General features: G+C 53.1%; 1 protein-coding gene across 6 annotated transcripts; it reads left to right on the top strand.

Moving 5' to 3' along the window:
* The first annotated feature begins 291 nt into the window (after nt 1-291).
* Nucleotides 292-9,157, top strand: MLN (motilin). 6 transcript variants are annotated; one of them, XM_054253891.2, is made up of 9 exons: nt 292-346; nt 458-551; nt 2,544-2,667; nt 4,564-4,680; nt 5,502-5,549; nt 7,242-7,400; nt 8,002-8,058; nt 8,220-8,321; nt 8,991-9,157. In XM_054253891.2, the coding sequence occupies exons 3-9, from the start codon at nt 2,551-2,553 to the stop codon at nt 9,054-9,056; spliced, it is 666 nt and encodes a 221-aa protein (XP_054109866.2). In that variant the 5' UTR covers nt 292-346; nt 458-551; nt 2,544-2,550; the 3' UTR covers nt 9,057-9,157. The 6 variants fall into 6 exon arrangements, with proteins under 6 accessions (XP_054109866.2, XP_054109864.2, XP_035151221.2 ...); XM_054253889.2 differs by lacking the exon at nt 458-551; XM_035295330.3 differs by lacking the exons at nt 458-551; nt 5,502-5,549.
* The last annotated feature ends 5,075 nt before the right edge of the window (nt 9,158-14,232 follow it).

Genomic DNA, 14,232 nt, shown 5'->3' with positions numbered 1-14,232 from the left:
AAAAAGCAAAGGCTTTTGTTAAAATGACCTCTGAGAGACAGCTGAGTTGTCAGTGGTTGGGAGAATGCCACCTGGGTGGGGGCCGGCTTCACTGAATTCCGGCTGTCACTGTTCCTTCCAGGAAAGCCCTGGAAGCCCTTAGCATGGCCGCCCCTGCCCGGGTTTCCACGAGCTTTGAGAATCCAGGCGCCCCCACCGAGGGCCCCCAAAGCTGTGGTCAAAGGTTAATGGGCTCCAAGGCTAGCTCCCAGGGTTGCGAGGTATATAACAGCCCATCAGACCAGCCCCAACACCAGAAGACAAGCAGAGAGAGACTCCTCCAGACCCACTTTGACCCGTGCACGCCGTAAGTAGCCCTCAGAGAAAGTGGGAGGGGAGTGGTCAGCATCAGCTCTAAAGCAGAATGGTGGGGCTAGCCAGAGCCAGCCTGCTCCAGGGCCCTTCTGCCACCTTCCAGTGCCCAGCTGGGCTTCGCACTGAGTGCCTGAGTGGATTCCCAGAACCTCAGTGAGCAGAGACAGGGCCGAGGCACAGAGGCTCAAGGGAAGCAGGTGGGTGCAACTCCTGGCAACGCAGAGACTGTTGTGAATGGGTCTGGCACATCCATGGCAGGCCGAGAACCCAAGCCAGAGCTCATCACCGGTGCAGGGCCCCTCTTGGCATGGCGGCTTTGTTCTGGAAAGGTAAGAAAAAGCTGGTCCCAAGGGAGAGCACATGGGGAAGCCAGGCTAGTCCAGCCAGGACTACTGCAGGGGAGAGTGGCCAGGCACAGCCTCCTGCAGAGCTGAGCACTTGAAGGCTGAAGGCCCCATCTCTAATGATGGGAAAGGAAAGCCAGCTTCTCACTGTGCAATGATAAGCTCCCCTTTCTGCTCCTAGCTCACCAGAACACATGAGAACGTAGGTGACATGCCGACTGCCAGGTGGATCAAGAAAATGAGCAGCAATTGGATTTTGCCTTTTTTTATTTAAAGTTGTTATTGATTCCTGTGGAGTGAATTAAATACAAACAACAGAATGAAACAGGATCTATAGCATCTCTGTGAAGGAAATGGGACGCCATAAATGTGACACATCCATCTCCGCTGGGGAGAAAAGTGGGCCCCGGAGACTCTTCAGGGAAAGGACAGGAACGAGAAGGGAGGAAAAGTGATGGGGCCCACCCCACCCACCCCCACCCATTCTCTGTTCAGCTCGAGCTCCTCTGGGGCTCCACACAGGGCCTCTGCTTCCTGGGAGGTGGTCTTGAGTGGGTGGGTGGTCCTTTCAGCCTGCTGAGAATTTGCATGCAGCTGAGGTGGGAGGCTTTGGCTGTCTGAGCTCTCTTGTTCATGGAGTTTGAATAAAATGGAGAGAAAATAGAAAGTGGGAGGAAGAGAGGGCAGGAACAGCAAGAAGGCAAAGGGAGCGTCCGGCTTGGTAGAGGTGGTTTCAGATGACTGAGAAGACAGGTCCTGGCTGAGAGGCAGGAGGCAAGCCTACAGCCTGGGAAGGTTCTATTCAAAGGGAGAGCCAGGCTGAGACCTGCCGAGGAGCCCAGAGGCCTTTCTGGAGCAGACTCTGTCCTGCTGACAGAAGCCAGGCTGCCCAAGGACTGGGGGAGCGCTTTATCTGAAGCCTTGTAGCCACTTCCACCCCTGCCCCTACTGCTGCAGGGGCTGTCCTGCTCTCCCTTCCCTGCTCAGAGGCTTGGTCCCTGCACTCAGCAGTTCACCCAGTGCAGGAAAGTGGTGCCCACAACGCATTCCACAGGCCTGCCCCTGTGCCTTCCTCTGCCTTCTTATGGGCAGAGGCAACGTGGAGTGGGGTATTGGGAAAAGCAATGGGCTTCAAAAGGCCAAGGTTTCAGCCCCTGCTGCCTTTGAATGAGTCAACTGAGGCTGGCACTCAGCCAGGCTGCACCACCCCCACCCCAGGACCACTGTCCCTGCCTGAAGTCTGCCTAGTGGACCTTCTCTCAAGGCTCTGCACCCCTGCAGTCACCATGCCCCACCTGCTCCCCGGCAGGACCCGAGCTCCAAAAGCCCACCACAGCCCAATGTCCTGCCAGCCATTCCACACATTCCCGCTTCCTGGTCAGCAATTAGCTGGCTTGTGGGTCCACTTCTCTTGTCATTCTTATAGGCACTGGAGCAGGGAGGTATCCCTGGGTCTTGGGGCACAGTTCTGCTGATAATCTAGGAGTTTCTTCTCTGAAAGATGAGGTTCCTCCTGCCCTATGAGCCCAGCTGACCCCAGAAGCCCTCACCTGTAACAAAGAGAAGAGTGGACAAGTGAAATGATTCCTCCCTGGTATGTGGCAGGGGGCTGGATGGCCTTTCCCCCGAGCTTGGTCAGCTGCCCCCGCTCTGGGGCAGAAAGCTGCTCAGAGCTCGCCTGCTAAAGCTCTGCTACCAGGCCCATGTCCAGAAAGGCTGAACTCTGGCTCAAGATCACACAGCTAGAGGTGGAGCATGGGCCAGAACTGAGGGCCCCTGCTTCGGATGCAGCAGTCTGCCACTGCACCCCAAACCAGGTGACAAGAGCTCCTTGTCATTGTCCAGCTCCAGGATGGTATCCCGTAAGACTGTGGCTGCTCTGCTGGTGGTGCACACAGCTGCCATGCTGGCCACCCAGACGGAAGCCTTCGTCCCCATCTTCACCTATGGTGAACTCCAGAAGATGCAGGTAAGAGCCCCCTGCTGCCCGCCTTGCTAGCAAGGCTGAGGTCCTTCGCAGCCCTGCCCAGCCCTGAAGTGGTGCTAGTCTCTCTGAAGCACTGTGCTCCTTTGGTAAACCATGCTTAATGATCTATGCCAGCGATACCAAGGAAAGTGTGCAGGATCAGGACCCAAGGTAACCCCCAGTCCCAGCCACCTCTCTTGCCACCTTTTCGCCTGCACTGGCATCACTCAGAGATGTCGGTGGTTCGAATGAGCAACATCTTTCCCACCCCTACCTGTCCTTTGGAGGAAATTTTAAATTAACAAGCCAATAAATATTTACTGAGCTGCTCTGCAGTACAAGAGGCCACCCTGGGCAATGGGCCTGAGCATGCAAAAGAATCTCAGCACCTCCCCGTCTCCAGGGAGCAGGCTGGGGCGCCAAGACACGAACATATGAAAAATTAACTAACAGTTGAAGACAAAAGAGAGATGTCACAGGCAGGACATGATGAATTGCCCGTCAGCGGTGCCGATGCTAAGTGCTCAGATGCAGAAGAGGGAGAATCACCAAGGGCTGCATGTGCTTGGAAGCCTGCAGGGAAAAGGTGGAACTCAGCAGGGGGCTTTGAGAGATCAGGAGCAAGGGACCAATAGGAGCTGACACCCAGAAGAGGGAAGCGCGGCTTCGGTCTAGGTAGCAGTGGCCAAAGCCTCCTCCTCTTTAGGGCCCAGAAGAGAGCCAGGCAGGCCTCATGGAACTCAGGCAGCAGAGCCTAAGGAAAACAGAACTGCTGGCTCTGCCTCCCTGCTGCCTTTACTTCAGACCTCTGGGGATGCTGAGTGTCTATGCAGACATTTGGTTCTCTTTAACCCAAGGAGATGAAGAGAGAACTTTCATGCTCCACCCTCTCTAAGACTGAGACTCCAATAGGGATGAATACAGGAGTCAGTGCCCAGAGGGGTCTTGAGGCTCTGGGGCACAGCCTGTCTGCAACTGCACACTCTGTGCGGGGAGGTGAGGGGGAGGTGAGGGGGAGGTGTGGGGGGCGGTATGGGGGGAGTCTGGGGGGATCCATATTCCCAGTGGACAGGGCTCTTTTCAGAGGCAAGGCTGAATCCAGCCCCCTCTTCAAGCAGACATGGGAAACTGGTAGGTGCAGCAGCAGGCCCCAACACACCTTCTGCTACGCGGGCACTCTCCCCAGGATGACCCTGCCTTGTCTCAGGGCAGGCCAACAGCAGAGTCCCGAGAGTGTCGTTAGAGAAAGCCAAGGAATGCAAATCTCAGCACTTGGGGACCCGGCCAGCAGGACGATGGGCAAGATTGGGGGCTGGACAGGAACAGTCAAACCCGCGAAATGGCAACAAAGGACACTGTGCATTAATCTGCTCCATGGTTTTTCTCCTCATAATTGTCAGGCACCAGGATTTTTATGAAGAAGCTGCAAACTCCCTCCTCCATAATTTATACCCTGCCTTGCCTCTTATAAATTACCTCCCAGGGACTCTGAGTTCCTGGGCCACCCCATGGCGCCCTCCCAGGCTAAGCTGTCTTGCTACCTTTTTTATAGGCTCTCTGCTAAGAAAGACACATTTTCCCACTTAATATGCATGAAGGGCAGCCATTATTTCCAGCTTTTTAAGTTAATTAACAGCAACAATCTGGGTGCAATGTTTTAACTACAAAGGAATGGATTCCTCTTCAAGTTGACCTGCGGGTGGACAACCCCAAGGGCCATCCATGAGCCACCTAGTTAGTATCTGAGATTCCTCATCCAGGACGCTCCTGGGGGAAGGGGTTCTTTCCATCTGTAGGAGCCTGGGGCAGTTAGCACCCTGGGCAGAAGGGGACTGGCGAGGGGCCATCAGGGTGGATTGAGGGAGGGTGGTTTTGTGCAATTTTCTGCTCTGCCCCTAGGAAAGGGAACGGAATAAAGGGCAAAAGAAATCCCTGAGTATATGGCAGAGGTCTGGGGAGGAAGGTCCTGCAGACCCCACGGAGCCCATCAAAGAAGAAGAAAACAAAATGATTGAGGTGAGCAAACAATGGGGATGGTGGAGAGAAGCTCAGAGCAGGCATGCCTTCCCCTGCCTGGCGAGGAGGCAGGGCCCACAAGCCACCGTGAGCGACAGAATGTCCCAGGATGCAGCAGTGAACAAGGCATCCATCCTCACAGGGAGAGACAGACTCCAAAAACTAAAGGAGATAAATCAACCTTTTAGGCATCAGATAAGGAAGTAGGAGGGAGAGTGACTGAGTAGGATTTGGGGGGCTGCTTTGTCCCCGAGATGGGTCAGGGAAGGCCTCCTGGAGGAGGTGACATTTGATTTGAAGCCTGAATGAAGGGAACGAGCCATTTGTGCAGAGAGCTGGAGCAAGGGCCTCCCGGAAGAAGGAACAGCGAACGCAAAGGCTGAGGAGCACTGGTGGGCTCCAAGCCCTTGTGGCAGGGGTGAGCCGAGTGCCAGAGGGCAGCGCAGTCCGCCCAAGCAGGGCTTGCAAGCAGCGCCACTGGGGATTCAACGCCTGGAAGTCACCCGAGCCCACTTAGAGCCAGGACAGCACAAGTGGAGGCTGGAGGCCAGCAGGAGGTGCTACAGTCCTCGGGAGAGAGGTGATGAGGGCGCCTATTCCTCCCCTCCCAGACAGAAACCCAGGAGCCAGCCCTGGGCCTCAACACCCAGGGCCGATTGTAGGGGCTGTTGAGTTTGTCCTGTGAGCTATTTTATTTCAGACTCCTTTTATTTGGGTGATCAGGAAATGAGCCCCTACTAGGTTTGAGGCACCATTCCAGGCACTGGTGACAGGGTAGTGAACAGACAAAATCTCAGCCCTTTGGAACTCACACTCCACAGGGAAGCAGAAGCAAGATCCTAGGACGACTGAAACAGACCACAAACAAGGTAAAGACAGGAAGCAAACTCGGGAGTGTGGCAGGCAGCGACACGTGCCCCGGAGGGAGACAGAGCCGCCAGGAGATGCAGCGGGTTATGAGTTCATGGGCAACAGCAGGCTTCTGAGGAGAGGGTAGCAGCACAAAGACGGAAGAGAGCAAGGCAGTGACCACAGGGATTTCTGGGGGAACAGCCTTCCAGGCGGAAGGAGCAGCCAGTACAAAGGTCCTGAGGCAGGAAAGGGCCTGGTGCATTAAGGAAGAGGGAGGAGGCCAGAGAGACTGGTGCGGGGGAGGGGTACAGCTGTGGACTTCACAGGCCACTGGACCTTCCATTCACTCTGCTGAAGTGGGAGTCCTGGGGGGCTTTGGAGCAGAGGAGGGACGGGATCTGATTTACATTTTAAAGGGGTCTCTCCAGCTGTGAAGGGAACAGGCTGTGAAGGGACAGGACAAAGGCAGAATTAGGGAAGCCTCTGAGGAGGCTGCTATAGTATAAGAGAGACAGAGAAAAAGCGGGGGAGAGTTCGGCCTCGGGTGGTCTAGGTGAAGACAGGGCAAAGAGGTTGGATTTTGGAATTTTTTTTTTTTTTTTGAGACAGAGTTTTTTACTGTTGTTGCCAGGCTGGAGCAATGGCATAATGTCGGCTCACCGACACCTCTGCCTCCTGGGTTCAAGCAATTCTCCTGCCTCAGCCTCCATAGTAGCTGGGATTATAGGCATGTACCACCATGCCTGGCTAATTTTGTTTTAGTAGAGATGGGGTTTCTTCATGTTGGTTTGGCTGGTTTCAAACTCCTGACCTCAGGTGATCCACCTGCTTCCACCTCCCAAAATACTGAGATTACGGGCGTGAGCCACTGTGCCCGGCTGGGTTTTAGAAATATTTAGAGGTAGAAGCCCACAGGATTACTGAAAGAATAGATATAGGATGTAAAGAAAAAGTGAAAACTGACTTCAAGGGTTTGGGCCAGAATAACTGAAAGGCAGATTTGCCAGTCACAGAGACAGTGAAGTCTGCGGTTGGCTGCAGGATGGCAGGAGGAAGGTCAGGAAGTCAGACTGAGCCTGAAAACTCTGAGAAGCCCTTGGGCATCCAAGTAGCGACACTGCCCAGGCAAGGGGACATACAAGTTTGCAGTTCAGGAGCGAGGTGAGGGCTGGAGGCACACAATGCAGGAGTCATCCATGGCTAGAGGGCATTTCAGGCTAGGTGTGGCTGAGCCATCTGAGGGGCAGGTGTGGATGGAGGAGGAGAGGCCCAGGCCTGAGGGTGGGTCGCTTCCACATAAAGGGGCCTAAGGGAGAGAAGACTGAGATCCAGAGAGAGCAGGGGCCTTGTCACCACCACAGAGGAGTCAGGGCAGAACCCAGCTGGACTCCCACCTCCTATTGGACACAGGCCAGTGACCTTTCCAGGTGCTGTCGGGCCCAGAAAACAACCTGGTGCTATCACCACACTCCGCACGCAGTGAGGTGGGGCTCCTTTCCCCACATCCATTCCCAACTCCTTGGGCTCCTGCGGAGGGAGCTGGTAGGGAGTCCAGCAGCTGGCGAGCGGGCAGCACACTCAGAATCGCCTCCTGCACCTGAGTCAGAGTTTGAGGCACTAACACCAAGGTTGCCCAGAGATATGGTATGTCCATGAAGACCTCCTGGGAGGCTTGGGTGAGGCACCTCTCACTTCTTTCCATCTCCCAGAACCACGACATACAGAGCTGGAAGGGCCCTTTGGGATTGCCCAGTCCAGCCTCCTCATGTTCAAGTGAGGACCCTGTGAGAGGGTCTAGACGGAGAGGGAGAACCACAGCCAGGGACGGCATAGGCAGGACCCGCTGGAGCCCTTCAGATGCCCTTCAGGTACCCTGAGCCCCCAAGGGTCTAGGAGGCCCATTCCTCCACCCCAGGGAGCCCAGTGGGAGGCAGGAGGCAGGGGAAGGGGTGCTGGGGCTCCTCCAGGGCAACTCTCCCGAGAGGGCAGGAGTCTTCCAGTCTGCCGGCTACTTTGTGCAGCAAAGCCATTGACCCGGGAAGCTCTGGGGGGCTGTGGGGAAATCCATCAGCACCCAAGGCTCTGCCTCGAGGCTGCAACTGCCCCTTTGGTGGAGAACCTCCAGACAGCATGAGGAAAGGGAGCTGGAGATCCTGGGCACAGACCCTGGAACCAGGCCCCTTGGGTGTAACGTCTTCGTCCTCTGCTCCTTACCACTTGTGTGGCCTTGAGCACATTACTCAACCTCATTGTCCTCAGTTTCCTCATCTGCAAAATGGGAACACTAACCATCCGTGCCCCACAGAGCTATTGAGAGGTTAATATATATAAAGCGCTTAGAATGGCAGATGGGTGAGGCTCCATGATATTGGCTATTATTGTTGAGGGGGGAGTGAATTCCCTCCCCCTGAGAAAAGCCTGCTGGGATTCCTGCTGACCCCACCCCTCCTGTCCCAACTTCCCCATTAGGGAAGGTGTCATGATCCTCTCAGCAGGACTCAGCGACCTTCAGGATTCAACCCTCTGGTTAGAATTAGGGGAAGGTGGCAGAACTCCCAGCCATCCCTAGATGGGGTCCACAGGGTGGCGTGGCTCCCATGGGTCCCTCCTGCCACCTGTAGGATACCCAGGGGTTAAGGGCCCTCTCCACACCTCTTCCTGGTTGTTAACACTGCCTTATTTCACAGCTGACTGCTCCTGTGGAAATTGGAATAAGGATGAACTCCAGGCAGCTGGAAAAGTACCGGGCCGCCCTAGAAGAGCTGCTGAGCGAGATGAGCCCCAGCACGGTACAGGGAGGGCGGGCGTCTCTGCGGCGAGGCTGGCCTCCGCCCACCCTGGCATTAATACTCCAGAGGCAGGGTTTCAGGGCAGGATTTGTTTGGCTGCTTTGTACTTGAGAATGTGAAGCTGTCTTCTGCCTGGGCTATGCTGGAATACCTGCTGGTGGCTGTGGAGTCCCAGTTCTCCAGGGAGGTGGTTCTCAGGCAGGGTTCCCATTAACCCACCCCACTCCCTGCTCCAGATATTTTCGCTCCCTCCCAAAATACCACCACAGGGTGATTGCTCCGAAGGAAACCCTGGTGCGGTTTTCCCCTGCCCATTCGTTCTGCAAATTCAAGTCCTGAGCCCCATTTAGCCTTGCCCAGTTCAAGGTCTGCCCGGTACCTGAGCAAAGCTAGATCTCCTCTGACAAACAGCCACTAATTACTTCTCATAGTCCCCAAGAGGAGAGGAGAGACTCGAGGAAGTGCTGTTAAGAGATGGAGAAACTGGGAGGCTAAATGACTTGCCCCAGGCTACAGACAGCTTCCAGGCTCCCTGCAAAACCTCCCACTTTCCTGCCCAGCCTGCCCTGGTGCCCCCCTCCTCCCTCCAACCTGCAGCCAGGTTTTAGAGGGCGGTTTCATAAGCAGACCTCAGACAATACTGAGCTGCAAACCTCTGCTCTTCCCCAGCAACCAAGTGACGGCCACGCTGGGAAGAAGGTGGACAGATTTGGGAGGCCCCTTCCACCTGAGTGAGGCCCTGGGAATTTGCACAGCCTGCCAGCTGGGCTTGGAAGGAAAACACCCTTTCCAAAGCAAATCCCCCTCCAGCAAATAAAGCATGAAATATACAGAAATGACTCTTATTTAATATTCTAATTTCCAAAGGGCAAACTCAGGTCTCGAGAAAAAGGGGTAAAAGTAAAGCTCAGAGAAAGCTGGCCATAAATGATGCTTTGTATTAGCATTCTGCGCCTTTTGTGAGTTCTAAGTTCAAATATTAACTCAGATCCAAACAACTGGAAGATTCTCATTGGCCCTTCCATGATAGGTGAGGAAACTGATCATTTTTTGCCCAGACATGGAGTCGGTGACAGAATGAGGACTGGAATTCAGGTCTCCCAGGTATCCATTTGTAGTTTACTGATACGCTCAAGGTCTAATGGGTTAGAGAATTTTAGGGCCTCTGCACTCAACCCCTTGCTGAGTAACTTCCAGCCAGGCCTTTAAGCTCAATGAGCCTGTGCAAAAGCAAGGTGGCAATATCTGCCTTGAGAGCTGGGATGGAGGCACCAGCAAAGAGCAAATGACTATTATTATTATCACCTTGTGACCACCAGCTCCAGCATCTGCAGCAGAATTACACAGCCAACCCACTTATTTCTGCCTTCTCAACAAAACTGGATGGGAAATTTCATTCTAATTTAATTTTACATTAATGAATGTTCATTTATTTATAAACTGGGGCCACATCAGAACTGCAGCTCCCTCCATCCATAGGTTATCAGCAATTAGACAGTGTCCATTCTGTGTTTCCACCCAGGCTTAGCCACAGAAAGTAGTTACCGGAAGAAGAACTCCAATGCTAAACAAGGGGCCCTCATTTGAGGTGTTCTGAATTCTCCTGAGAAACACCCAAACCTGCATGGGCTCCCACCCCGGTCACGCTGCACATTCACACACCCTTCAAGCACATATCCTGATCAACCCCGGAGCAGCCGCCCATTCCCAGGAAATGCTGCCAAGATGCCCTGTAATAGAGAGAGAGAGAGGGCTGAGGCAGGAGGGCATGCAGGGGGCAGCGGGGGAGACACGGAAATCTATAAAGCCTGCTGCTGGGAAGTTCTGGATCCAAGACTCCTCCCTGCCTTTCCAAGCTCCACCATGCCAGTTCACCCCATTTTCTGTAACATACTCCAAGATGCAGAGAAACGAGATGCTCACGGTGGTCTCTTTCCCTGGGGAAAACCTCACCTTTGGCTGGAATCTGTCCCTGTAGCAAGACCGCCTTTCCCCATCACCAGCAGAGGGTGCCCATTTCTGGGGAGGAGCCCCAACACCGGCTGGGGAATTTTCCCTGAGATTGTGGGTGTGGAAAAGTCTCTTATTGAAATAGACACCCACCACGGAGGGACATGGAGCCCCCAGGAGACTGTGCCCAGGCGGTCTGCACTGCTTAGGTGGGAACTGGTTCCACAGCTACAGCACTGGGGAAGGGAGAGGGTACTGTCCTTGGTGCAGAAAAGCCCCATTCAAAGCTCAGCACTGCCTCCCAACAGCTCCAACCCTCACCCCGCGGCCTCTGATGTGCTTCTTGGTAATGAGCCGAAACAGGGACCCCGCTACCACCTACATCTGTATGCACAGTGCCCTGGCCGCTTGTTTAGATGTGTCGGCTCCTTCTCTCGTTTTCCTCCTCCTGCCACTGTTCGATTTCTCACAATTGGCTCAAATAATTCTTTTTTCACCAACAAACCCTCCAGTTTCCAGGACAGCTGACTCGATTGCTTATGGGATATCCACAGCCTTGGAAGAAATTAAAACTGGGAGTAGATTGGGGAGGATTCTGTGAGCTGAGTGAAAAGAAAACGACCACGTTTTCAGAAAACAGAAAAGAGACATGCTCCTGGTTAAAGCAAGAGAGTAAGCAGGACTGGAGACCAGCCAGGATCAGACAGGGAGGGTACCCAGAGTAACCAGGAGGGCAAAGACGCCTCACTCAGGCTTCTCCAGCAACATCTGCAAGAATCTCTCCGGATACCTGGCAATTACAGGGAGGTAGGGATTAGCCCGTGTTCGTCAGGAATGTACCTTACACTTAACAGGACCACAGGTCATGACAGCACAACTTAAACCTAGCTTCACAAAATGGAGATGATGAGGTATTTTCTGAGTAACCACAGCAGTGTGATTTTAGCATTACTGAGCTATGTGGATTTGCCATGAAATTGAATAGTTAAAAGCAAAGAGTAGGCTGGGCACTGTGGCTCATGTCTGTAATCCCAGCATTTTGGGAGGCTGAGGAGGGCGGATCACCTGAGGTCAGGAGTTCGAGACCAGCCTGGCCAAGATGGTGAAACCGTTTCTCTACTAAAAGTACAAAAATTAGCCAGGTCTAGGGGCTCATGCCTGTAATCCCAGCTACTCAGGAGGCTGAGACAGGAGAATTGCTTGAACTGGGGAGGTGGAGGTTGCAGTGAGCTGAGATTATTCCACTGTACTCCAGCCTGGGCAACAAAGAATGAAACTCCATCTAAAGAAAAAAAAAAAGGAAAAAAAAGCAAAGATTAATTGCCTGCTATCTATATGCTGTAATTTAGTATAATCTAATCATGGACAAAGCTCCAAAGAAAATATTCTCAAAGCATTACATTTTTCTTCATACACAATTTGTTATTGACATTGAGTAATGTATTCCGTGCCTTTAAGGAACTCTTACTCATGGATATCAAAGTGTGAGAGCAGTCAAAAGAGTGAGAGCTTTGTTTAATTCTCAAGAGCGTATGAAATACCATTCTGGTAATGCTCTGTGACTCCATTTTCCCCCTTAGCTGACACACCCCCAGACCTAGAGAGAGATGAAAAGAGTAACTTCCTCTTCCATAAGGCACTGAGTTGGAGCAACAAGAAGCGGGGTGCTCCTGGGGTCATTCCAGTCCAAGTCTGAGACCCAGATGCCCCCTCTTTTCAACCACAGTCTCCCAGTGCCCTGCCCCCACCGTAATGCCACCTATGATGTAGTTTGAAGGAAGCCCTGAGTAGCTGAGGCGATATATGAGGCCCTTGATGAGGTGGATCAAGGACAAGTCCCTGGTCCCTGAGCATCTTTTGAGGACCTGATAAATGTGTGTAGGGCTTTTTGCAGCAGGAGGAGAATAGAACCCACTGAAAGATTTATAGCCGTGATTATTATAAGGCTCTGCCAAGACAGAGAGAGGTCAGCGGGACGGAAGGGAGCGTGGCAGCCCTCCGGGAATCCAGAGCGTGCTCCGAGCAGCCCTTCGCCTCTGCTAAATGTGTGGATGTGGTTACTAAGTAGATTTAGACACTGGAGCTTGTTTTTCCTCCTCTGCCTTTAATACATCAGGAAGACCGACCACAGCCTGAGCTGCTGCTCACCTTAAAAAAAAAACACCCCACAGCAAAATGACGAGAAAGGAAGGCATGCAGAGCAGCCTCTGACTTTGCAATATTGCCCTTTTCTTTACAATATGCCTTCCCGTGGTGGACAGGCCCAGCAGGAGAGCCAGGCTAAAGGCACAGAAAGGCTGGCTCCAATAAGCCCCGACAGGCTTCATGGGCAGCTCCTGAAGGGGCAGCGGTGGCAAAGAAGAGCTGAGGTCGAGCCCTTCCAAGCAGAGGGGAGCGGATAGTTGTGCGGAGGAAAGCAAAAGGCAACAGGCCAACTTCACTAAACCAAAGAGCTATAAATCTGGGCAGGAACGTCACTGGAGCTTCAAGTTCAGGGTGAACTGGGAGGAACGCCTAACTTGCGAGGTTCCTTCTCAGAGAGGGCAGGGAAGGGGAGCATTGATCAGCAAATTCGCTGTTAAGTGGCCACTGGGTGCCCCTTGGCGCACACCCAAATGTCTGCCTGTAAGTTCCTGCCAGACAAGGCCATCGACAGCCAGAAGCCACCATGGAGGTAGGAGAGCTGGCCATGGGTGGCCAAGGCTCACAACTGCAAGCACGGTGGTTCTGCACCAGAGGGAAGACAACAGCGTTCTGTGGGAGGGACTGTGGGCCACCTGACCCTGGATGTGTGGAGCGACAGCAGTGTCCCCAAACACAAGGAAGCTGACAAAGCCCACACTTCGTGCCACCACTGGGGGTGGTTCCAGCTCAGTCCGTATTTTTAAATCACCCTGAGATCCACTGTGATAAAATAGACCATAACTCTGTGAAATGCTGTAATGATAACTTTGTTTAAGCATTAGTTTCAAGCCCTCTTAGAATACATGGGGCCAGTACTGATGCCGAAAGGCTCATTCTTTATATATTGAACTGCACAGCTGCCAGGAGTTGCACAAATGTTACCAACTCATTTGTCATGCAAACAGTGCTTCAGAAAGAAATAAAATACTATTATGTGGTATATGTGTTAGGCAATCACTATATCAAATTCATGGCATTCCGTGCAAACACAGGCAGAGAAAAGGAAAACAACACTTGGTGAGAGAAATCACACCACATGGGAGCAGCAAGTCGGGGGAGATGGAGAGGCTAACAGCAGAAGCTGACCAAGCCGAGGCTGTAATTTTCCCAGCAATTGTGGCCGGTGTTGAATACCCTTGAGGTGGAGCAAGTGGCAGGAATGCAAAACCTGGACAGAGGAGCATAGCGGTGCCCAGGGTGCCAGGGAGGGCAGGGATCTAGTGGGGAGTGGGCAAGGGGGCTGTTGGGACAGCTACGGGGATTCCAGGGAGGAGGGGTCTGGGGGAAGGGGAGAATGGAACCGCAGGGGTAGAAATGGATGGAACCTATTGGGCCAGCAATAAATGTTTGGGAACGGGAGTTGAGGGATGTGGAAGGAAGATCATAAACTGGCTCTATTTCCAGTTGCCACAGCGTCCCTTGCTTCCCTTAGGGGATTCCTGCTAAGAGCCTTCATGTAACCAAATCACCTGTCCTGTGGGAGGCTCTACACAACACCGGAGACCGCAAAGATGTGGGTTAGTATAAACACGCACGAGCATGTGCCAGGCACTGTCTGAAGCACCTTAGCCAAACTACCTGTTCTAAATCCTCACAGCAACTCATTGAGGTTTACCGGAAAACAGGTAGCAATGTTAACTGAGTGTGCTCACATATCTAATAGTTGTGAGTAGGGATTTGAAATCAAAGTGTCTGGCTCCAAAACACATATCCTAAACCACCGTGAGGCTACAAGACCGTGGATCTCTGGAGTCTTCTACCACCCACGTCTCCTTGT

Source organism: Callithrix jacchus, chromosome 4 (assembly GCF_049354715.1).
Source record: "Callithrix jacchus isolate 240 chromosome 4, calJac240_pri, whole genome shotgun sequence".
Classification (NCBI taxonomy): domain Eukaryota; kingdom Metazoa; phylum Chordata; class Mammalia; order Primates; family Cebidae; genus Callithrix; species Callithrix jacchus.
Note: the sequence above shows the minus strand (reverse complement) of the source record. Positions and strands in the feature narration are given on the sequence as shown.